Source organism: Grampus griseus (genome assembly GCF_964374135.1).
Source record: "Grampus griseus genome assembly, chromosome: 3".
In the NCBI taxonomy this organism is placed as follows: domain Eukaryota; kingdom Metazoa; phylum Chordata; class Mammalia; order Artiodactyla; family Delphinidae; genus Grampus; species Grampus griseus.
The window spans coordinates 38,055,855-38,081,347 of NC_139019.1; the positions used below are offsets into that span (position 1 = coordinate 38,055,855).

The following is a 25,493-nucleotide window of genomic DNA, read 5'->3' on the forward strand; positions in this document are numbered from 1 at the left end:
CTCTTCCCATTTTTCAGATAAGAAAACTGAGATTTTATGTAATGACAAATTGATATTGGACACCTTGCCCAAGTTTCCAATTCTAGTAAGTTGGAGAGTCAGAATTTGATCCTGACTCTTCTACTCCAAAGCCCAGTGGGATGAGGGTTAAAGTTGTTCCACAGTTAATATCGTAAAGAAGAAAAAGAACATATAATGGAAGTTTTTACCTGAATTAAGAAAATATTGAAATTACATGGAACACAATTCATTGCCAACAAACAAACACAAACCCCAAGTGCTCAGTCATCTAGAGCTGTTTAAATATGCCACATATCCCTCTTAGGTGTATTACAGGCTCAACATTAATTAGAGAGAAGCCTATTTAACTTTACTTAATCCACTTTCCCTCAAACTTATTTGAATCTGGAACCACTTTGGGGGGAAATCTCATTATATAATATAAAATTAATATCCCATGGGACGCTCTTGGGGAAATGCTTCTCTTTTTCAGAAGAAAGCATGAAATGTTGAAGGTCATAACAAAGTGAAATCAATTAATCAATACATATGTACTGAGTACCTCCAATACACTCAGCAATGTGCCAGGAGCTATTTATGGTCAGTGGAAACAGAGTAAGTAACAGGGGAAATCTAAATTTCAAGGAATTTAAAACAAAGCAATAAAAGACAATAATTAAGGCTTCAAGTCAATCCAACAATTATCCATTAAACTACTGTGCATTATATTAAAACAGGCTCTTCTGTAAGCTCTGTGGTGGTTACTGAAATGAGTAAAACTAGTTCCCGCCTTCAAGGAACTTACAGTCTAGAAATGGGGAGTTTGGAGAAGAGGAGATATTAGTGAGTTGGAAAAATCAGGACAGATTTTTTTGAAGAAAAGAGTATGTGGTCTTAAAGGAGTTAGTTTAATTTCTTTTTATTATTGTTTTTAATAAAGACTTAAAACTTCTATCTGACTAGAGTACCTATGAAAGAAAAGGTATTGCTATCCAGAAGATATAAAACCTCCTAGGAAAAAAATAATAAAAATCCAGAAGAACCAATAGGAAAACAGAGAAAGCCTATGACAGACAGCCATACTCAGTTATACTTGTATACTCAAAAGACTACAAATTGCCAATAAACACTTGAAAAAATGCCCAACCTCACTAACAATCAGGGAAGTACAAATAACAACAAGGCAAATATTTTTCATCCAACCAATTAGAAAAAGATTTAAAGATTGATAGTGCCTGTTGTTGGAAATGTTGCAGAGAATTAGGTATTCGCAAAAAACAGTTGGCAGAGTATAAAATAATTTTGAGAGCAATTTGCTTGTACCTATCAAATTTTTAAATTGCCAGTTCCCTGTCATTCAGACGATCCACTTCTAACAATCTACCCAAAGAAACAGCTGAAACTTTGCAGAAAGTGTGCATTTGTTGCAAATTGTTTTAATCACAAAACATTTTGAAAAGCCCATCATGACTGCAGAGGCATGGTTAAAACATATTCAATAAAATATATTTTATTTCATTCAATAAGATTCTCTGCAGGAGCTAAAAGAAATGAGCGAGATCTCTTTGTACTGACTGAGAAAGTTCTCCAAGACAGTGGAAAAATCAAATTGCAAAACAATGTGTATTACGTGGTTCCTTTTAAATTAGAATGTATAGGTATAAACCTATGAATATATGTACATTTGTGTGTGGATAGATGAATGCAAGAACCAAGAACGGGAGGATTCTCTTATAACTATTAATACCAGTTACCTTTGGAAGCAGGAGTGGAATTAGGGGTTATGATAGATGGGAATTTTCACATTTTATTCTCTGTACAAATACATGTCTTAAATGGTTTGCACTGAGAATATATTCATGCAGTATTTATGCACTTTAAAAAATAAACAAAGGAGAGGTATTTAAAAGATAGTAGAATTAATATGATTGAGTGCAAGCTGAGAAATTTAATGAGTTTGTTTGCATGGGATGGTGACGCATCTCATCTAACTAGGGCCGAGGATGCATCTACGGTAGAAACGAGAATTAAAGTTTAATGAGAGACAAATGGGACTAAATTAAAGAGAAACTTGGAACTAGAAAGAGCAGTTCAGGTTTCACACTATAGCTTTGATATTAGTTAAGTTCATTAAGATTGCTAGAAAGTGCCCTAAAACCTCCACACGACCACTGTGCTGCCCCATCTGACCTTAGGTTAGGGGTGGGGTAAGGATTAAATTCAGATGAATTTCATATCAAGCCACCTAAAATTCTCCATTTTCAAGGTTGACTTTGGTTTGCCCCTACTTTGATTGCTAGGCCAATCAGATGAGGTCAAGATAGCAAGATTAGTATCTCTCAAAGCAAAACTACTAGCTGCTTTATGACAAACTGCCCAAATCCACTTGTTTTAGAAGAGGCCAGCTGGGGCTAGCAGAGATTTTGAATTGGGTGGATTCCTTTCCATTATAGAACAATTGCAAGAAGTTATAGAAATCTAATGATTGACAAGAGCTTTGAGATTGCCTTCCTTCCAGTGGCTTCCCATTTCTCTCAAACTAAATTTCACTTCCCCACTCTGGCTTAAAGGCCCTTGGTGACCCCTTCCCATAGCGACCCCTCCGACACAACCTCTCCCTTTTTCACTCTGATTCTACCACAAATGATCACAGCGCTGTTTCCAAGGTCGACCAAGCCTGCTGGGCATTCCCACGGCATGTGCTACTGATAACACCATCACGTATTTGGGAAAGAGGGCTGCTCTCTTTGCTAATCCTGTCTCCCACCCTCTTTTCTTAATCCCCATGGAATAGCAGAGGTCAGGCTTTTACTAAGACTTTACTGAGGGCTGGGATTCATTTGGGAAAGGAAGTTCGATGCAGGAAAGAGAAATATAACTGCTACTAGAAGAGGCTATTTTGAGAGCCCATAGGCTCCAGGCATCCCTCAGAATCCATTATGGGGCTTCTTGTTGGCTTGAGTCCTGGCCTGCTGCCATTAGTGGGGCCAGTTTACTCAGCAGTGAGACTTCTGAACATTTATCTTCCTTAAAGTTCAGTTCAACTGCTGAAACGTTTGGAGAGAGGAAAAGGTTCATTGCCATCTAGTCCCACCTTAGACAAGCTAATTAACACTTTTGTGCCTCAGTCTCCTCTTTTGTAAAATGTGAAGAATAATAGGACAGCTTCCATATAGGGTTATTGTGAATTAAATGAGTTAATGTATGTAAAGCATTTAGAGCAGTGTCAGGCTGCACTACTAAGTTCTGGATGAGTGTGAGTTATTAATACCCACATCACACCATTGAACTTAATGCCACATTTCCATGACCTTACACTTCTGCAGTTGAGTCTTTTAGCATAGGTGAGGAATTTACATTTTTTTTCTAGTAAATCCTCTCTGTTGGCTTGGGATCATTTTTCTAAACCAGTGGGACTTTTTTTGGCTAGACTCTATCATCCAACACATAGAGTATTATTTCCAATTACTACGGCATACCACAGACGTTCTCTCTCATCAAGAATAATGATTTTTTTTTTTAACAAAGTGATTAAGGGCCTGTATGCACTATGTTCCTGAATGCATGCGAGTGTGTGTGTTTGTACAGAAGTGTTTAAGGCAGGGATATAACCTCTTCCTCATCTCAAAGGTACATAAAGTTTTTAATAAGACCACGGATAATCTAAATGTTTAAATAGGAGTCTGAGATGAGCCAGGGTAAACGGGATGCTGGCTATGAGCAGAGTTTGAAAGCATCATGCCATAAAGATCTAGCATAGGAACATTGATGCCTTGGCAGTTTTTATGAGAGAAACTTATCTTGTAGAAATGCATACTAGATAGAAAAGTTACTTTTTAAATTTTTTATTATCCCTTAAAATTTAAAAATATTTAAACGTATCACACCTTAAGGGCATGAACAGAGTGAGGTTAGCTTTGTTTAACCAAAACAGGGCAGCCTGTGAAGCTTGAAGAAAAAATCAAATGTAGGACAAATCACAAGGCCTATTTTATGGAGTGAGTGGTAAGCCAGGAGGTGAGCCAGACCAAAAACATTTGGTACCTTTAAAACTATTTCAAATTTACTTTGGGAATGCAAGCTTGATGGATAGACAACTATAAAATAAATTCTTGTGAGTTAACAGATTTTAAGTTTTTAGAGATGTTAGGGTACAGAATGGAAGGAGGAAGTACGCATGATACCCAGTGTTATGTGGAAGAGAAGAAAGTGCTTTTGGTAGCCAGGGGGCCTACACAAAGCAGCATATTCAGGAAGGACTTGAACCCGTCCTGCCCTAGTCAGGAAGCATTTCAGGAAGGATGTGAGCAGATGTACCGTGACTGTGCCTCTACTACATCAAAGACTGCAGTGGTCCAGGTAATGCAGAGGAATGTTTCCTCCTATAATGCACAACGAATGTGATGTATTCCAGAGCGTACCACAAATCATTTCGTGTTTTCTTTCTGCAAGACAGAGGAGTTGGAGCATATAATTTCTCATTGCTTTTGTCTCTCTAGAATCTTAAGAATCCATCAGGGATCACGGTCATTCCTAATTCTCCTAAAGACATTGTCACTGTCAGTATTAGAACTGTACAGATTAAGGGTCTGAGCCAGTTTGACAACTCTTGGGTACTTATACTGATAAGGAAGCAGACTGAAGCTGGAGTATCCATAAAGAGGTTGAAGGGACGACCATTCATGCATTCAGCCAACATTTCAGCCTCGCTCCTATATTCCAGGCACTGTATTAGGCACTGGGGATGCAGAACCAAGTGAGGCGTGGTCTGCTCAGGGAAGCAGTCTCAGTGGAGAAAAGATCAACAAGCAAAGCGCTGTTAGAGGCCTGTCCTAGGGCATATGGCAGTATAGAGGCAGGGCAGCTACATCAGCCCAAGGTGTTCTTAGGCAGAACAGAAAGTGAGGCTCAGAGCAGTATCTCATTTCTAAACAAGACAACAGGATTGTAGAAGCTTTCCCTTGATTGGCGAAAAAGTGGCTTTTTAAAACAAGCCAAACAGATATCCATCCTTTAGGGAGACCCTGGCACGTGCCAGATGATTCTGCCAATTTTTCATGGACGGAAACACAGAGCAGGGAAGAACTGGTGAGTCTCTGCAAGTAGAAGTCCCTCAAAAGGGTCTGTGTTTCCTAAACGGCGCTCCAAAGGGACTGAACTACTTCCATCCGGGAGAAAAAGACTCTGGCAGTCAGGGCACGGGAGGGTGTACGTCTGGAGGCAATTCAAGGCTTTTTCCATCTTGCCTGATGTGGCAACAAGGAAAGATTTGTTCGTTTTATTTATTTATTTTCCATTTTGAACGCTTTTGCTTTTCCCTTCTTCCCCCCTCCCAGCCACTCGGGTTTGGGTTTTCCATATGACTCATAATTCCTTCCGAAAGTGGAGTCGAATTCATAAAAGTGGTGGTGCGCGGGGGGGGGGGGGGGGGGGGGAGGGGCTGGGAGCCCCAGGGAGTCTTCACTACCGACATTCCCAGCCCCCGGCGCGAGCGGCGGCCGGGCTGGGGAATCCAGCCTGCGCTCGGATGGCGGATACTATCAGAGCCCCGGCGGCCGGGACCGGGTGACTTCGCGGCGGGCGCGGGAGGGTCTGCGGCGGGCGACGCTGCAGCAGCCTCGGCACGGTCGCCGCGCCCCCGGGCGGGAGTGTGCGCGGGTGTGGAAGGCCGGCGTGCGGGCCGCGAGGGGTGTGCGCGCGTGAGGCGGAGCGGGGCTCGCCCCTCGCCGGCGCCCGCCGCCCCGCGGGCGATCGCTCTCTCGCCGTCTCCGGGACCCCCGGACCCCCACGGCCTTTGGTCCGGGCGGGGGAGGGAGAAAGTGAGACTCTGTGTCATCATCATCCATTGTGAGGAGGGGAAGAAATTGGAATCCAGCAGCGGCGAGCAGCAGCTGGGCGGTCACATCTGGGAATGCAAAGCCGACCTCCCCCCCCTCCTCCTCCACCACCTCCTCCTCTCTCACCCAGGATCACTTCCGAAACCACTTCGCCTTCAGCCCCTGCCTCGGCCAGAGGTTTCATTTTTAACTGAATATTTACGAAAGCTGGAAGCGTGCGAGGGGGTGGGGTGGGGTGGAAATAGCGGCTGCTTCTTTTCCAGGGATTTATTTAATGGGGATGTGTTCAAGGCAAGAGCGAATTCAGAAGGATATCGACGTCGTGATCCAGAAGTCCAGAGCTGAGAAGGACTGCCTGTTTGCAGGTGAGTTCTCGCCTTTCCAGAGCCTCGGACCCAGCGCCAGCTTCCTCTGCCTGCCCGTCACCCCCTTTCCCAGTTTTCTGGCCGCGACGTGTGTGGCTGGGGATAGGGGGTGGGTTGCACGTTCTCATTCCCGGGGTCATTTGGCAACAGCTGCGGGAGCGGGAGCCAAAAGGGGGAGGGGGTGCCAGCCTCTCCCCTTCTCCCCTCCCCCCTCTGGGGCGGCCACTAGCTTTGGGGGCAGAACCCTGATGGCCCGAGCGGGGGTCTAGGCGGGGGAGCCTTGCATTGTATTTTTAGTCCCCGGTGAACGCCCGGAGCGTCCGAGCCCGCCTCCGGGGTTTCAGCAGCAGCGACCCAGGCAGCGGGTTGGACTCGCCGGGTTTGCGCAATGGGCAGAGCAGCGGCGGCGGCTGCCGGGAATGGAGCCCGCTGCGCTGCGCGGCGGTGGCCGGCTGCGCCCGGCACCGAGGCCCCCCGTGGGGCAGCGCTGGGCCGATCTCCCGCCCCTTCTGCTCCCTCTAGTACCTCGACTGGCAGTGCGATGCCCCGGAAAGAAAAGGGATTCCCGAGGTTCCGAGGCGCGCGCCGCCCCTGCCTGGGGGTCGCCTTTCGTCCATTTTGCTACCCCGGGAGAGGGACTGGATTTTGCTTTCGCAGCCGCGACCTCGGCTGGGGCCGCTTCCGGCTGTCCGGACCGGGAAATTCCCGCCGTTGCCATGGCACCCGGCACTTGTTGCGGGGGGCGGCCTCCCGCGGCACCCGGCACGGGGTGCGCGGCATCCCCTCCCGCACCACTCGGAGAGCGGACCTAGGGGCTCTCCAGCTCTGGCCTCCCGCCCTGCCCCGCCCCGCCAGGTTTCCCTTCGGCTCCATCAAATAGGGGGCCCGAGCCATGACCGGGGTTAAAAATCCACTCCAGGGGTAGCTTTTAACAAGACTTTTCGTTTCAGATTTCAGATACTCAGACTCCACCTTTACTTTCACCTACGTTGGCGGCCCCAAAAGGTACTTATGTGTAGAGTTGCTTCATTTCCTGTTCACAGGCTTGTGTTTCCTTTGTTCTTAGCGTGTTCCGTGTTCCGGTATTTTTTCTTCTTATTCTTATTCTTATTCTCTTGTTGTCTTTTAGCCACGTCCCAAGCCTGAGGTCCCTCGATTTTAAATAGCAGAGGGGAAGGAAATATGTTTGATTCAAGTGTTTCTAAGATCACACCACGGGCTATGAACAGAGCTCTCACACTCTTCGTGTTAAAGCTGTTCTACAGTAGTAGCTAGCTCTTGAGGCTTTAGGGGTTGACATAGGCGAGTGCAAAACCTGAATACTGGGCATAAGACATAACATGTCACAGAATAGTTTGATCACATGTGGTGATTCTTCTGGTGAGCTGGGGCTGCATGTTTCCATGTTTTCTGAAGGTTGACATAAACATGCAGTGTGCCAATTCTCCATGCTTTCTTTTTTTTTTTAAGGAGTCCTATTTTGGTGTTCATAGTTGGAAAGAATTTGGGAGTTATATGTAGCTGGAGTGTATAACTTCTTTCTTGAAGAGGAAGAATGAGAGGTGCATATATTAATACTAAGTTGTTAACAGTATGAAAGAAGCCCAAATCCAATTTTGTGTTTAAAGAATTAGAGATGAAATGAAAAGTAATCGTTAAAATATGCTTTGCTGTCTTCACTTGTTGAGGTAGAATTTTCTCCCTGTTAGCCCTTTGGGGACACAGTGGTTTAAAAGAGCAGTGGCCACATATGAGAACTGTCAGAGTTTTAACCTTGCTGTTCGGACTTGACATTCACTACCATTTGATCATATTCCAAAATATGTCTTAGCTAATGGAAACATTTATGAACATATAAATTGCAAAAGAAGCTTTCTTCTGTAAATACATTTTTTACAAGCTTGAAATTGTTACGAATCTTAAAAATGCTTAGGATCTGTGTTGCAATGTACATCTCAAAAAAGCTTTCATTGAAATAGTTATTCAGGTTTCCCATATGCACAGTACACCTAAGTGTCAGGATTGGTATATTGATTTGATTTACTGGTTGAAAATATAACATATGGACTTATTGGGGGAGAATAAAATTACAGTATTTCTCAATTTCCTATAGTACCATCATTTTTGAATAAAAAGAATCAATTAGAAGAGATTCAACTAAATTAACGCTGCTCCTACACTTGCTATCCAGAGAATGTTGGTGTATGACTAATAATCTCTAGAGTTGTTTTAATAGTTAAAATACGCTGTGTGGCCCACTGAAAACATTCCCCATGCAGTCAGGTTGATACCTGCTTGAGTTGTCTGTTTCACAGTTGTGGTTCATCTCATGAGAGGTGCAGACTGGGAAAGCCCTGGGTAGGCTTTTTAACTAACTAGCTTTACTATTTCCAATAAGATAGTAGAGTTGTTTTGGCCTCAGTTTACTTGTCTGTACAAGGGAAAGCCCTGGGTAGGCTTTTTAACTAACTAGCTTTACTATTTCCAATAAGATAGTAGAGTTGTTTTGGCCACAGTTTACTTATCTGCACAAGGAGGGGGTGAACCTTACACTTAATCTCCAAGATCTGTTAGATACTGCACTAAGATTGTTTATCAGCAAATTACTGAACTAGTGTCCACACAGCAAGAGGTGAAGGTATGGACGCCTCCAGGAGCAAGGCCTGGAGGTTGGGATGAATAATTAACTAATTGAGATAACGTCAGTTTTCACTGTAGGAACAAGTTTCCTTTTCTATGTTATCCTACTAAGAGATAGTTTTTTCCTTTGGTTTCTGATTTAAATAATGGGGAACTTGCATATCTAACGTGGAACAGTCTGCTTTTTAAAGATGTGTTGTGAATTGTTGATGTGATTGCTTTGTCTTCCCAAAAGCTTGTTCTATAAACCAATATATGAAAGATTGTTTTGGTACAGTAATAATAGTACCCTTAATGATTATCCCTTTATGGGTTTGTAGCTAATGGCAGAAAATAAATTTTCCGAAAGAAAAAATATTGTTTTCATGAACTACATTATCTACATTAGAATCTGATATTTATTATGTATTTCTCATTGCTGTGTGTCAGACGGGCATTTAAAAATCAAATAATCCTCCTCTGTTTTGATTTAATATGCTTAACAACTTGTAATATTCAATTAATAGTGTCATGTCGGGAAAACTAGACTTATTTCCAGATTAAAGGAAGGTGGGGATCTTATGGAGAAATAGTACATGTTTATCTTGAATTATATTGTACTATCATTTCATCTAAACCATTGAAAACATTTATTTTTGAGAAATGATTTCAAGAATAATTTTCAATTCAAGTTGTAGATAAAACAATCTGCTCTTTTGTGTCTGACACTCTCCAAGAACAATTACACTTTGTTCTAGGACAAAAGTTGATCTTACATGTTACCCTTCAAAAAAAGAAATAATATTGAGAATTTTTTTTAAATGTAAATTTATTTGTGTTTCTGTGGATAAGAGGAAATGCCAAGAGGCCACTGTGTCAGGACTGGCTGCTGTCCTAGTATATTGGCCTGTCATTCAGAGGTTGTGAGAGGGGCAGAGTTCCTTTTGCCATTTGCTCTCCTACCTGGGTGGACTTCAGGTGAGGATTGAGGGGGAGCAGACGGTCAGCTGGAAGAGTGGGTTCACTTAGTTCTCCCTCATGGGAAGGTTCATGGAATTATTATTATCCTCAGCTTTGGATTGGATTTGCAAACTGAGGCTCAGAGAGTTTAGAAAACATGCTCAGATTTACTCAGTTACTGATGAAGCTGCCATATGAACCCTGTTATGCCACACTTCTGAGACCTGTGCTCCTTCCTCTACACTAGTGTTCCCAACCTCTTTGAGACCTCTTTGAGACACTCGAACATCAAAAGTATTATGCAGATGTTTACTTGAGAGCTGTAGTGTTAGTGTCATTTGATTGAGAAATAATGAGAAAAGTGTTAAATGTTAAGAATTGATGGGCTTCCCTGGTGGCGCAGTGGTTGAGAGTCCGCCTGCTGATGCGTGACCCGGTCTGGGAAGATCCCACATGCCGCGGAGCGGCTGGTCCCGTGAGCCATGGCCACTGAGCCTGCGCGTCCGGAGCCTGTGCTCCGCAACGGGAGAGACCACAACAGTGAGAGGACCGCGTACCGCAAAAAAAAAAAAAAAAAAAAGAATTGGTAATACCATCTACATATGCTTGAAAACTTGTGTTATACATAGGGCAAGATTGACTCATTGTAGCAATGGTCCTTATAATGCTTCTGACTCCTGGGCTTCTTGGAAGAACTCCACAGTCATCAGTATTCCAGGGCCTGCTGTAGGCTCCTACCGAATGCTGCCCCCCATTTCAGGGGTGTGCTAAGAACTATAAAACTGGAAGCCTCAACTGTATACAATTTGTAAGTTTATGCAAAAGTCATTCCTTCCTTGTACTTTGTCATGCTGTGATCTCTTGCCTCCTTCTTTCTCCTTTTTTGGTTGGCAGTAAACTCCTTTCAGACCACTAAGGTTTGGGGTTATGGTCCTTCATCTCACTTGCAGTCAGTTGTGCAGTTAGTGGTAGAAGAAACAGAAGGGATAAAGTGGGTGGTGACAGCTACTGAGAGGCTGGGGAAGCAGGCTGAGTGTCTGGGGCCAGGAGTTAACAAAGAGAGCAGGGAGAGAGCCCCACATGAGCCTGGCCGTGGACCCCTGTGGGATTCCCTGATTGTGAGCTTTTAGCAAGAAAAGTATTGTGAAGATATAATTGAAGTTTTAAGTGTAGATTGTTAAAAAAAAGGAAAAAAGATAAGCCAAAAAGAAGAAACTTTTAAAAAACATGATTTCTCCATCTTCTATTAATATATTAGAATTTATTCTTTCAGAATTTTTATGTCTATATGCATATAAAATGTATGTATCCAAAGACGGTATTATACTCTTGAGACCTCAAGAGTTTTTCACCTAAGAATATGACATGAATGTCTTTCCTTTAGAAAGAATATGAAAATAAAGAAATGTTTATTGAATTAGGATTTTTCCAGTCAAGGAGCGTGCATGATAAGAAATCTAAAATTTATATTAGAAATTATTAATAAATTAGAAATTTAGTATTTAGTGGAATGTTCAGAGTTGCCTGTAAATGTACAAACTGTACTGTATGAATAGACACTTTTTCATGTGGTCATGGGTAGATTGACATCTTTGAAGTGCACTCTTCTCTTTTAGGAGTTTCTGTCCACATAACTGTTTGTGTGACACTAACAGTAGTACTCCACAATCTCTCAAATCACGTGCTACCTCCTCTTTCTCCTGGGCCTTTGCACACCCATCCACATCCTACCCTCCCACCTCTCCCACCTCTCAACCCTAGTCAGCTTTCCTTGTCGAGATCTTTGCTAACCCAAATTCCCCTCTGAGAAGCCTTTCCTGGCATCCTCTACCCTGTTTGATTTTGTTAGGTGTTTCTAAAATCATGTCACATTGTATTGTTAGCTACTGTTTACTTGATCATCTGTCTGGCCATAAGCCTCTCTGAGGCAGGGTCTGTCTTATTCATTGCAATTTGCCCAGCCCTTCGTGCACTGCCTAGTACTATATATTTTCTCAGTAAGTAGATGTTGAATGAATCACTAAATGAATGCTAAAAGGGCTTCTGGCAGGTGAAAAACAATTTCCTAACCCAAATGACCAGGTGTAGAGATACCCAAATAGTTCAAAAAGCCCCCAATCTGGTGACGTCACTTGGACTGGAATTTCTTATGAATCCAGAAGTTGCTTACCCAAGTTATGAGCCCCGTTCTCTGCCCTGTTCAAATGCTTTCAGGAGACAGATAATGCAATTGCTTAGGATAATAGAGAGTTACAAGGACTGTGGTACACTGGAGAGTTTGGTTTCTAAAAGTATTTAATTCAGTTAAAAAAATCAACACCACTCTGGTGATCAAGCACATCTTCTGGGGACCCTAACCCACCTGGACTCCCAGTGTTTAATTCCTTACTCATGGAATGCTATGGAAAGAGCAAATCTACTTGATTGCCAAAGTGCATCTGTTTTCTTTTGATTTTCTTAGAAAGGAGGCATGTACCTGCGTGCAGGAGTTGGGGAACTGGGAGGGTGGAGAAGTAATTCCATCATCTCCAAAAGATTCATCAGTTTTCATTATGAAAGAAGTACATGCTTATTCTAAAATCTTGAAATATGTAATTATTTTGAAACCATCAAGTGCCCCTGAAGGTGTCAGAATGAAAAGAAGGATCTTTTTTTTTTTTTTAAATAATTAGGATGCTCCTGTTAGAAATGGGGACTTGTTTTCCATAATTTTTGGTTATACCAATTATTATTCAAAATGATGATTTTTTTAAAAAAGTGTGTGCCCTGGAGCCCTAGGAACCTACCTTAGAAGTTTGGGGTGACCGGTGGAAGGGCGTGTGAAGGAAGCTGAATGTGTGAGAGCCAGGCTTTCACATCCCTTTGTAAATCACAGCTGCTCTAGCTCTTTTCTGTTCCGTATAACATTTTCTTTGAAAAACGTTTCATTGGTAAATGAGTTTTAAAATCATTGACCTAAAATAACCACCAATTTAATACAAGTGTAACGTTATTGAAGCTTATATAGTAAAAACATATTTAAACTCCATTTATTTCATGGATTAAAATAATACTACTAATCATATTTATGGGCATAACCTCTGCTATGCTTTTTGCCTACCTTACATCCTGTATTTGCAACAGAGAAGACCAGTAGGTATTTTGTCAGCTGTTTTACATTTTATAGCTAAAGAAACTGAGGCTTGGGTAGTTTAAATAACAGAGTTAGTAAGAAGCAGAATAGGGATATATTGCAGAGTAAGTCAGTGTTTTTGTGAGGTTTTAAGGGGCATTGATTGAACTGGCAAGACTAGAATAGTAGGGAATGTTTGAGCCTAGGAAGGATTGCTATTGCTAGTGGAATGTCTGCCAGGGGCAGACATCTCTTTCCATAGCATTCCATGAAAATCTACTGCTTGGCAGGGGAAGTGCCCAAGCCCAGTGCTAAGCATTAATAGTAGGAAACTTATGTACATTCGCTGTGGAATCCTTATGCAGATATCCGGCCGACCCATTTAAATTCCCCATCATTTCTTTCTGCAGCACTGGGTGAAAAAAATGAATAAAAGTGAAATTTCATCAGCCTTAAGATATTTTGTAATTCTCTGCACACGTTGGCTTTTGGATGGATATTGTGCTATAGTAGATAAGTATTGCTTTAAAACAGCTGCCACTGACTTTGTATGGAATTTTAATCAAGTTATTGATATATAATCTTTCTTTTTTTCATTCTCTAAATTTCTGAAATCCTATCTTCCATGTACCCCCAGGAAAGACTAATCAGGAATATGTTTTTATTAATAAGGCTTGTCATTCCTATTTTATTGTGTCATACTTTAGGTTTTCTGTTCAGTCATCTCACTTAAATGCTGGGTACTTCAACCCAACACATGAAACAAATCATCATTTCCTCCTTAAAAGAAGCTTCTCTTCCCAGCCCTTCCTTGGGCGGTATCACATCAGTTGAGCCTGGCATGGGGAACCACGGTCTCAGGTTTCATGTATCCCACCATCCTCTTTGCCTCCTAAGCTCCACCAGCTCTTCCTTTGCAATCTTGGTTGGCACCTTCATCCCTCCCCATGTTTACACTTGGTCTGGGCCCTGATCACCTTGACTTAGGTCAATCACTTTAACCAAGTGCTTTAAAATACTTGATTAACAGCTACTCACCAATCCAGTTCATTTATTCTTGAATTCTTTAAGCATGAATTTAATCATAGCATTTACATGCTCAGAAGCTTTCAAATGCAACCAAAGTTTATTCCGTACCAAATTTAGTCCCCCTTCTTGGCTTTCAAGAGCCAACTTCCCCATCCATTCATATATTTCTCAGCCTTCTAAACACTGACTCACTACTATTTGTTTATTGACCTCATCTCTCCACTCAACAGCAGTTTGTATTAACTTAGTGCATTAAACATATACAGCAGCTGTTCAAGGTTTATCGATTGTAACGTGTTGCTTAATATTCTTGGTTTGGCTATCAAGATCATGTTTTTTATTATCACGAAGACTGGTTCATTTAATCTTTCTTTGACCCCAAGTAGCAACTCCGTGAAAATGTATAATGTATTCACGTACAAGAAGAGGATAGAGTGAGGCCCTGAGTGGAACAAGGTGAGACTGAGAAGACAAGATGAAATCTGAGGAGGGTGGGATTAGGCTATAAACAGATTAGTCCCAATCCATTACACAATAACAGCAACAGCAGGTCTCAAGTGTAGTTTATTTGCATATCGGTGACATCCTGTTTGTGGCTGACACCTTCTCAGTATTAAATGGAGGATGCAGATTTTCCAGTGTTAAATTTAAAAGGGAGACATCCACTTAAGTCTTTGTGCAGTCAGATCAATTTTCCTTAAACCGAAATTAGCAAACAAGATGGTTTCTTTCTGAACATTTTGAAATGTAGGTTGGAAAGACCTTCCCAATGGCCTGAAAATGTTCTTAGGATTTGTCAACCAACTCTGAAGTGCTGTAGTTATTTGGATTTTCATCATCGTTTTGTTTATAAAGCAAATACAGGTTGTTATTATCCAAGAATCGTTTGTAGATTATTTACTGTATTTGAAGTATAGAATTGAGCCAGAGACTAATAGAACGACTTTACATTCGTTAGGCTTTCACATCTGTGCAGAAAAAAGTTCAGGCAAAATTGTAAAACAACAAACCAAAAATACTATTAAGGATAGAGCTGTGTAAAAGAAACAGTAAGTCAAATAAAATGTCACACACAAGAAATCAATACTCTGTTTAAAGACTAGAACTATTTTAGCAGAGTGCCCAGAATATAGTATTTCCCAATATTTCTTAAATGATAGTAATATTTTTCTTAAATGCTATGTGATAGTATTTCCCAAACTGTTTAATTAGATGTTAGGTATGTGGCCAAATAATGCCTGGGAAATGATTAGTTAAATAATATTGAACAATTTTAATGGTTGTCTTTTTAGAGACTTTTATATGTTACTGTGCATTATGCATACCCAAGAGGTGAATGAAGCATTCAGGGTTTTTCAGACTTATTTGATTACAGATCTGGAACATCTCGAGAGAGTCATTTTGTGGAAAACACTTTGGTAAACGCTGTCTTATTCATTAAAAATAGTTTTTGAGCAAACAACAGCATAATATAAATGGAAATTGCCGATTCACATTGAGCCCCGAAGAATTTATTTTAAGTAAGTTTTGCAGACCTTGCTTTATGACAGTTAAAGGCACTTGGCATTTCATGCCACCAACATTTCCACATGAGGACTTATCTTTCTGGGTCTCTCACTCCCTCCTCAGTTGTATTGAAGTCACTTATGATGAGGGTTCTCAACTATTCTTCGTTATCAAAGCACCCAAGTTAGCAGGACCCTGTTTGGCACATGATTAGAAGTCAGCTTCATAAAGAAGTATTAGAGATAATGGTCTGTGTAGCAGAAGGATTCATTATGTCCTCTTAAATTCTGCCACTGTAACTGCAGTAGAGCTTCTTAGTGGGCCATCTTTGTTGGAGTATATACTGTGGGAGAAGTTGGTGGCGAGAGAAATCTAGAATTTATCTAAATGTTTCATTTCTTTGACAAATTACATTTAAAAAAATCAATGTGGTTATCTATTTTGTAAACTCATTTTCCTCCCAGTGACCACATAAGAAAATTACTTGAAGGAGTTTTACAGCATTTCTCAGAATGTTTTCAACATTAGTCAGGAAGCAAACTCCCTCTTTAGACAGTGTCAGTCGTTAAACTTTAGGCAGCCACACGTTTCTTTTGGTAACACATGAATAGAGGCTGAATCATCTGCTTTACAGCGCACTCCTGGGGACACAGGGTCAGGTCTGTATTTAAAAGGATTCGTGTTAACAGTTGATGTTTTGTCTATACGAACATTTTTGTGATTCAGGAGAACCAGTGGAACCTCACACGTACCAAGATCTGCTTAGTTCTAGGTTTCTCATTTGGAAGTCAGTGTGCAAAGTCTTAACAGTGAATTTGTGATTGTGATAATACCTTTGTCCATCTACATGTATTTGTGTCATTGATCTTCTTCAGAACAAAGTCTTCGATATTGGCATGCGGGAGACCTAAGCAGAAGGCTAAAATCTGCTTCATGGATAAAAGCTGATGCAGTCATCCTTTCTCATTAAAATGCACCACAGCTAGATATGCAGCAGCAAAAAAAAAAAAGGCCCTCCAGCTGAAAAGCAGTCATTGCTTTATTACTACTACAGAATTTGATATGATTTCTCTAGTGATTGGTCATATTCATTTTTAGCTAACTAAGAAAGAAGTTTGAATAATTCACTGCAAGCCACATTCTTGATTCTTTTTGGATCAGTCCATCCTTATGAGAAAACCAGCCTAGAATGGTAATTTCAGTGAATTTCGATTAAGCGATTTCAATCAGAGTTGCATATTCTTGGCTGAATTTGACCCCCCATTGATGAAACTTTGGTCAAGAAAGATTTTAGACTTAATTTTTTGAAATTATACTAGTTTGATTTCATATGAGCTTTCTGTGTTGACTTCCTATGTCATTAATTTAAAATTTCCAGTATTCTCAATTCTTTTTTTTTTAAATAAAAAATTTATCTATTTATTTTTGGCCGCATTGGGTCTTCGTTGCTGCGCATGGGCTTTCTCAAGTTGCGGCGAGAGGGGGCTACTCTTCCTTGCGGTGCCTGGGCTTCTCACTGCAGTGGCTTCTTGTTGCAGAGCATGGGGCTCTAGGCGTGTGGGCTTCAGTAGTTGTGGCAGGCAGGCTCAGTAGCTGTGGCTCGCGGGCTCTAGAGCTCAGACTCAGTAGTTGTGGCACAGGGCTTAGTTGCTCCGTGGCATGTGGGATCTTCCCGGACCAGGGCTCGAGCCCGTGTCCCCTGCATTGGCAGGCGGATTCTTAACCACTGCGCCATCAGGGAAGTCCAGTATTCTCAATCCTTGATGTCCAATATGTACAAAATTCTTCCTAACCAAAAGTAATTGGTGGGGAAAAATCTACTTAGGGCAATAGTTTCCTAAAGGGGTATTTTTTCAAAACAGAGAAATGTTGACATTTTCAGCCTTTAAGTTATATTCTGGGAAATGTTACATTTCAAAGGTACTTTGAAATCAGAATTCAGGAGCTTAACACTACACAGCTATTAGAATGGCCAAATTCCGGAACACTGGAAGCACCAGATGCTGGCAGGGATGTGGAGCAACAGGAGTTCCTGGCGGGGAGGCAAGGTGTAGGTCCGGTCACTTTGGAAGACAGTTTGGACACTTTCCAATAAAACTAAACCTACTCTTACCTGTGATCCAGCAATCACACTCCTTGGTAGTTACACAAAAGAGTTGAAAACTGAATGTCCACACAGAAACCTGCACATGATGTTTATAGCGGTTTTACTCAAAATTGCCCAAACCTGGATGCCACCAACATGTCCTTCATGTTGGTGGATGGATAAGTCATCTGTGGTACATCCAGACAATAGTGGAATATTTTTCAGCACTAAAAAGGAACTAGCTATCAGGCCATGAAAAGACATGGAGGAACCTTAAATGCATGTTGCTAAGTAAAAGAGGCCAATCTGAAGGGCTACACATTCTATTGTTCCAACTATGTGAGTTCTGGAAGTGGCACAACTACAGAGACCGTGAAAAGATCAGTGGTTGCCAGGGGTTAACAGGGGAGGAAGGGCTAAATAGGCAGAACAGAGAATTTTTAGGGTATTGAAACTGTTCCGTGTGATACTATAATGGTAGATACATGTCATTTTACATTTGTGTAAATCCATAAAATGTACAACACCAAGAGTGAACCTTAAAGTAAACTACAGACTCTGGGTGATAATGATGTGTCGCTGTAGGTTCATCATTATTAATAAATGTATCCCTCTGGTGGGGAAAGTTGGTGATAGGGGAGCCTATGCTTGCGGGGAGGATAGAGGGAGCAAACGGGAAATCTCTATATTCTGCTCAATTTTGCTGTGAACCTAAAACCACTCTAAAAGATAAAGTCCATTTAAAAAATTAGCCAGAAAAAAGAGGCAGGTGCTTGCCAAGGCTTTTCCAACTTAAGATTCATATCTATAGAAAGCAATCTACAGATTCAATGCAATCCCTATCAAACTACCACTGGCATTTTTCACAGAACTAGAACAAAAAAGTCCACAATTTGTATGGAAACACAAAAGACCCCGAATAGCCAAAGCAATCTTGAGAACGAAAAACAGAACTGGAGGAACCAGGCTCCCTGACTTCAGACTATACTACAAAGCTACAGTAATCAAGACAGTATGGTACTGGCACAAAAACAGAAATATAGATCAATGGAACAGGATAGAAAGCCCAGAGATAAACCCACCCACATATGGTCACCTTATCTTTGATAAAGGAAGCAGGAATGTACAGTGGAGAAAGGACAGCTTCTTCAATAAGTGATGCTGGGAAAATTGGACAGGTACATGTAAAAGTATGAGATTAGATCACTCCCTAACACCATACACAAAAATAAGCTCAAAATGGATTAAAGACCTAAATGTAAGGCCAGAAACCATCAAAGTCTTAGAGGAAAACATAGGCAGAACACTCTATGACATAAATCACAGCAAGATCCTTTTTGACCCACCTCCTAGAGAAATGGAAATAAAAACAAAAATAAACAAATGGGACCTAATGAAACTTAAAAGCTTTTACACAGCAAAGGAAACCATAAAGAAGATGAAAAGACAGCCCTCAGAATGGGAGAAAATATTTGCAAATGAAGCAACTGACAAAGGATTAATCTCCAAAATTTATAAGCAGCTCATGCAGCTCAATAACAAAAAAACAAACAACCCAATCCAAAAATGGGCAGAAGACCTAAATAAACATTTCTCCAAAGAAGATATATGGACTGCCAACAAACACACGAAAGAATGCTCAACATCATTAATCATTAGAGAAATGCAAATCAAAACTACAATGAGATATCATCTCACACCAGTCAGAATGGCCATCATCAAAAAATCTAGAAATAATAAATGCTGGAGAGGGTGTGGAGAAAAGGGAACCCTCTTGCACTGCTGGTGGGAATGTGAATTGGTACAGCCACTATGGAGAACAGTATGGAGGTTCCTTAAAAAACTACAAATAGAACTATCATATGACCCAGCAGTCCCACTACTGGGCATATACCCTGAGAGAACCATAATTCAAAAAGAGTCATGTACCAAAATGTTCATTGCAGCTCTATTTACAATAGCCCGGAGATGGAAACAACCTAAGTGTCCATCATTGGATGAATGGATAAAGAAGATGTGGCACATATATACAATGGAATATTACTCAGCCATAAAACGAAACAAAATTGAGCTATTTGTAATGAGGTGGATGGACCTGGAGTCTGTCATACAGAGTGAAGTAAGTCAGAGAGAGACAGGTACCGTATGCTAACACATATATATGGAATTTAAGAAAAAAAAATGTCATGAAGAACCTAGGGGTAAGACAGGAATAAAGACACAGATCTGTTAGAGAATGGACTTGAGGATATGTGGAGGGGGAAGGGTAAGCTGTGACAAAGCGCGAGAGAGGCATGGACATATATACACTACCAAACGTAAGGTAGCTAGCTAGTGGGAAGCAGCCGCATGGCACAGGGAGATCAGCTCAGTGCTTTGTGACCACCTGGAGGGGTGGGATAGGGAGGGTGGGAGGGAGAGAGATGCAGGAGGGAGGGAGATGCAGGAGGGAGGAGATATGGGGACATATGTATATGTATAACTGATTCACTTCGTTATAAAGCAGAAACTAACACACCATTGTAAAGCAATTATACTCCAATAAAGATGTAAAAAAAAAAAAAGTTTCAGGATTTCTTTTCACATTACACAGGCATATAAATTTAAATCAGGAAAGTATAACATTAGCTATTTTGTTTTATTAAATAAGAGTGTCTTGGCACAAAACTAAAATGGGTAATCTGTATTATGGTTTTAGCATTTAGCTAATTATGTAAAAGAAAAATCACAATTTTAAATTAGAAATTTATAAGTATTATTCAAATACAGAACATAAAACTGTACTAAACAATAAGTATTTCGTATTCCAAGAAATATCAGTAACTATACAAAAATTCTATGCCTCCAGAATTTTAGTCACCACGGAAACACAATATTTAGTAATGCCAGTGCACTTCTCAAATAAAACCAAGTAGGACTTTGTGCTATCAGATATTTCTGTGGCTGAATACTGAACTTAAGCATAAAATATATTTGAAATATTTCTCTCTTGTACACACACGTACACGCATACACACAAACCTGCAAAACATTGAAATGACAGTGCATTTTAAGCTTCCCCCCTCAACATACAAAGATAACGTTCTGAAGTACACTTGTACATGTTAAGAAAATAATGTATCTATTTCTTTCCCTCACACACACACATCCCCATATGGTTTTCAAAGATGGGAAGCACTGAGAATTACCCTGAAAAAATTTTTTTAGGGTGGAGGGATAGGTAGGCAAGGAACATCATGTAATTTTTAAAAGTGCCGGTACCATATTACTGCTTTTAGAACCACCACAGACATACATAAAATTCTTAATGAATGTAAGTTGGACAGTGTTTACAAATTAATTATAGTCTAAATAATTTTCAAGGATTATGAAATTGTATTTTATATTTTCCAAAGAAAATATTGCAAATGTAGGTTAACTTATAAGATTATTTTAACAGTTCTTTATAGCCTGTAACATTACAGCATGGTATAGCAGAATTGATTCAGATTCTTTTAACCAACCAGTCAAATGGCTTAACCTCTCTGAGTCTGGATTCTGTCGTCTGTGAAATGGCAGTAGTTATATTGCAGGGTTTTCAGGATTGAACTAGAGAACATGTTTGGAAGGGGTCTTGAAGACTGAAGGAATCACAGGACTCAGAAAGCTGTTAAACTCACTGTTATATTTTATCATAACAAAAAAATACAGATTAAAATCAGCAAACGGCAAAGGCGTATTGGGCAAAGTCCAGGAGACACTGGCACAAATTTCCAAGTGTCTGGTCAGTAGAGTCACATGGACGTACTTCGTTTTCCCTGCAGTGACTGGTGATAACACATGCAGAGTGTTGCCAACCAGGGAAGCTCCCCGAGCCTTGGTGTCCAGGGCTTTCATTAGGGGTCAGTCACAGCCGTACTGCACTTTTATGACTGACCTCAGCTACTCAGACTCCAGCCACAGAACAAAAAAAACAGGTGTTTACCATAAATCACAGTTGTTAGCACAACTATCTGAGCAAATACAAGACCATAGGCCTAGAAAAACACCCTTATCAGGCAGAATATTCCAAGGGCTCAGAGCTCATTTCCTAGGAACTGGCCAAGGGCCTGTCTCAAAGACAGACCTTTCTTGGGAATGTGCAGGGTTTGAACATCCAAGGCCTGAGTTAATCCTTTTCTGCAGTGTCCTGCACAGGACAATACTTGTGCTGGACAATAGAGAAGGCAATACTTGATATAATTATTCATAGCACTAGCCTGACTAATTCCTGGAGTCTGGGCCCCAGGAGCAAGCAGAATAAGGGCGGAAAATGACCTTTTTTGGGTAGGACAATTGCTCTGATTGATTTGGAAGTGCAAAATGTTCTCGATTTAAAAAGGCATTAATTTGTAAGATGCACTGTCATTGAATAACAACTTCTAATAAAAACTATAGTAAGTGTACACAAATGTTAAAAAGATAGCAATAGCATATGTTCATTTGTATAATTGCATGCTATTCTTTTTTTTTTTTTTTCTCAGTGTCACGAGGTCCAAGTCTAAGCCTTCGTCATTTTTAGAGTCTAAAGATCCTTCAGACTCACTTGTGGCCGCTATCAGGTCACCGCAGCATTCCAGTGATACTAATTTTCCTTCCCCAAGTTCTGGGTTCCTGATCTTCACCTATAACTTTAGAATAGTTAGGCCTTCTTTTTTTTAAAAAAATTTTGAACAATTATAGGTCTTTGTCTACATTTCTTATTTGCTTAACCTTGTAGTTTTTCCCTTTCTTTCACTGAATTATGTATTAGTGAAAATTAAGTAGTTTCTCTGGAAAATCAGCTAAAATGTGTTTTAAGGCCACCATAAGAGCCCTTCTCTTGGCAGGTCCCTCCTATTGTACCAGCCTCCCCCATCCTTAGAAAGTCTTCATATTATTCTGGTACATTTGGCAGTTCCTCCTGACGTTTCTTGCGTTGTCTGACATGTAACGACCCTCTCCGTAGGAAAAAAAAAATCTTTTATTTCAGGGTTGTATCATAGTTTTATGCAACAGACAAGTGGTGATTCCAACGCAGCTGACGATCAAATGAGGTGAAATACTCTGTTGAGGTTAAGCTATCACTTTTGCTAACACTGGTAGGTAAATGTCACAACTTTTAAGAAGTTTCTTTTGATATATATTTTAGAGATGACAAGTTAAAAACATGAGTTTTATAATCAAGAAAATTCAATAACCAAGCAAAGGCTTACTGAGCAAGTATATGAGATAGGCAAATACTTCCTAATTTCGGCTTCTAAATTACCCCTCACATTTTGGTCCCAAGCAGATTTCTCATTTATTCCATGTCCTTTACATGCTAGAGAAGCTGTTGGAACAGGTGACTGGAATAACTTTATACATTCTGATAGCCTGGATTGCCTCAACATTTACATGTTTAATTAAAGTATCTGATAAGTTAAATTAATTTGAAACAATATAATGAAGGGAAAGCTCTTCAGATTTTGTGAGAGAGGCTATTTTGGGACCAGATATTTACCGCTAGGCTTACTACTTCTGCCTCTTCCATTACCGTGGATCAGTGCCCCTCGTTCTTATTTTTCACAGCGCCCTCCCTCCTGCTTCACATAGCCTATGCGTTTTCTTTTTTGACAGTGACTCTCAAGGCTATTGGAGCTGCTACACCAGGCAAGGTGGGAAACGGGAGGGGTGAATGAACATAGAGGTCATTTGCAAACCATCTGTGTTCTTACTGCTCCTCCATTCACTCTGTCTCTCTGCCTCTGTCTGTGTGCATGTCTATTACAATATGTATTTTTCATGCACACATCTACAGTTTTTAAAGAGCAACTATTGTCACAGTTAAAACCGGGGGGAAATTGATTTTTTTAAAGGAAATACCAATAGGCAAATAAATCAATTGATTTTTTTCCCCCTGAAACTTGCTTAAGTGTATTGATGAAACACACTCAGTAAAGAAAAACATCACTGTCTCATAAAGTATGTTTCACTTTCATATGCCTTCCATATTCCAGTAACTCAGACTTCCCCTTTCTAAGGGTTACTTTCTAAGTGATGTTGGAAGCCATGTATGTGGTAAGAGGACAGAATTACAAAATCATATTTAAATAAAAAAGTAAAATCTTGCTGTATTTGGCACAAATCCATCAGTCCTATGTCCTTTGTTAGGACCTGAGGGCATGCCTGATTTTCATAAAAGCCGTGCATTGCCATTCAAATAAACAAGCAAAAATTATTTTTGATACCCTACTGAAAAGCATATGAATAACTTAAGTGTATTAGAAATTTTGCAAATGGTTGAAATTTTATAAAATGCTGAGTTTTATATTTTTTCATGAATCAAAAAGATAGACCCTAGTTTTCTGAAAAAATAATTCACATAGATAATATCTATGTAATTATAGATAGTAATTAATTAATTAGCATAGATAATTTCCCTACTAATAGAGCATGAGTGAGTTTTAGTTCCAACTTAAAAGAATATATATTACCAGAGATATAAAAACAGAAGAATCAAATGTATCCGATCCCATTAGAAAATATTACTTTTTCTTGAAATTTTAAATGACAGGAATTTAATGACATACATAAGTCACCTCTTGTTTCATTTTAAAAAATGGTTTCAGTAAAATGCAGTTGAGCAATTGAGATTTGTTTTCCCAGTACCTATGATATTTTTTGGCTAAAAAGTAAGTGAGTTTGGCTTTGAATCCAGTTCATTTATTCTTTAAGGGCTGTTGGATCACTGACCTATGAGGCAAAAGTCATTTAATCATCCTGGATGTGGATAGTCACTTCTAAGCATTTTTTAGATCCTGTTTACTTAAAATGAGAGGGATTAGCATTGGGCACCTGAAAAGGAGGGTGAATATTCCTCTTTGATACCTAGAGCAGCAAGTTTACAGATTCATTATTCAGATTGAGAGCTTCATATAAAATTTAATTCCAATTTCAGCTACTTGTGAAGCAGTTTATTTAAAGTAAAATTAAAGTCCTTGTTTTGAAGTTATGGAGGAGACGCAAGAATCAGAACAGAGTTTCTTTCAACCTGAGGTTGCAAGTCTGTGAGTTCAAGGACTAATAAGTAAAAAAGCAAACTATGTAGTGTGATCATTAAGGGGGAACTATTCCTGTAGTTACCCAGTTGAGGAACATTCCAGTCTTGAATCTCCCACTTTCTGTCCTCTGTCTCCCCACACCCCATTCTTCTTTTTCAATTTACTTGTAATACAGTGTGATCGGAAACCAAATAACCATGCTTGTTAGAATTGTGTCAAAAATGGCACAGACTTTGTGCAGGGACCAGAGGGAACATAAGGACACGGCCTTGTGACATATTTTTTGATGGTTTAAAACCATTTTGTGTGTTTTGTTTTCTTCTGTGCTTAATCTCATGGCTATTATTGTTTCATATCCTCTGACTTAGAGCTTTGGCTACAAAGCAGTGTAAATGTTGCACGTATTACCATTTGTAATATTGGCAGATGGCAGTGGATAGATAGATGGTTGGAATTTTGCTGTTTGGGCAAGGCTATGCCATTAAAAACTTGTTTTCCCAAGTATCAGTACATTCTCTACTTCTCTGAGTAGAGAAACCCAGATCTGAACTAAGCATAATTGAATACATACCAAGCGAGAGCAGGGAATAACATTCGATGCCACTTCCCTTTGCTTATATATTGTTCATTGCATTTGAATATGAATGGAAAGGTTTTCTACCAAGCATATGAAAGTAACATTTTGCTAAGCTTAATTTTAATGAAATCATTTGGGCGTATTTATAGTCACTTAACATTTTCGGTTCATGTGTTCATATTAATTCTACTTGCTGGAGAGAAAGTACAGAAATGGTATTCAATGTGAACACCTCGTTACTGCAGACATGTAGAAATTTGGCATTTTTAATATCAGATGTTTTAAGTTAAAGAAAACTTGCCAGTGTCCCACAGCATAATCTATGCTTGCTTATGTCCCTTTAATCTTGCCGTTATAAAATT

The 25,493-nt window shown here is 40.1% G+C and overlaps 1 protein-coding gene across 3 annotated transcripts in view; it reads left to right on the top strand.

The window, feature by feature from the left end:
- Positions 1 to 5,911: 5,911 nt before the first annotated feature.
- The window catches only part of PARP8 (poly(ADP-ribose) polymerase family member 8), a gene marked incomplete at its 5' end in the record, with an annotated part of 178,276 nt that continues 158,694 nt past the window's right edge, over positions 5,912 to 25,493 (top strand). The window contains 3 exons of one of the 3 annotated variants that reach the window (XM_082651621.1): positions 5,912 to 6,014; positions 6,101 to 6,202; positions 7,153 to 7,207. In XM_082651621.1, coding sequence (XP_082507747.1) covers positions 5,912 to 6,014; positions 6,101 to 6,202; positions 7,153 to 7,207 — 260 coding nt within the window. Of the gene's footprint in view, positions 6,015 to 6,100; positions 6,203 to 6,621; positions 6,647 to 7,152; positions 7,208 to 25,493 lie in introns of those variants that run through there. The other 2 variants (XM_082651623.1, XM_082651622.1) reach the window with 2 other exon arrangements.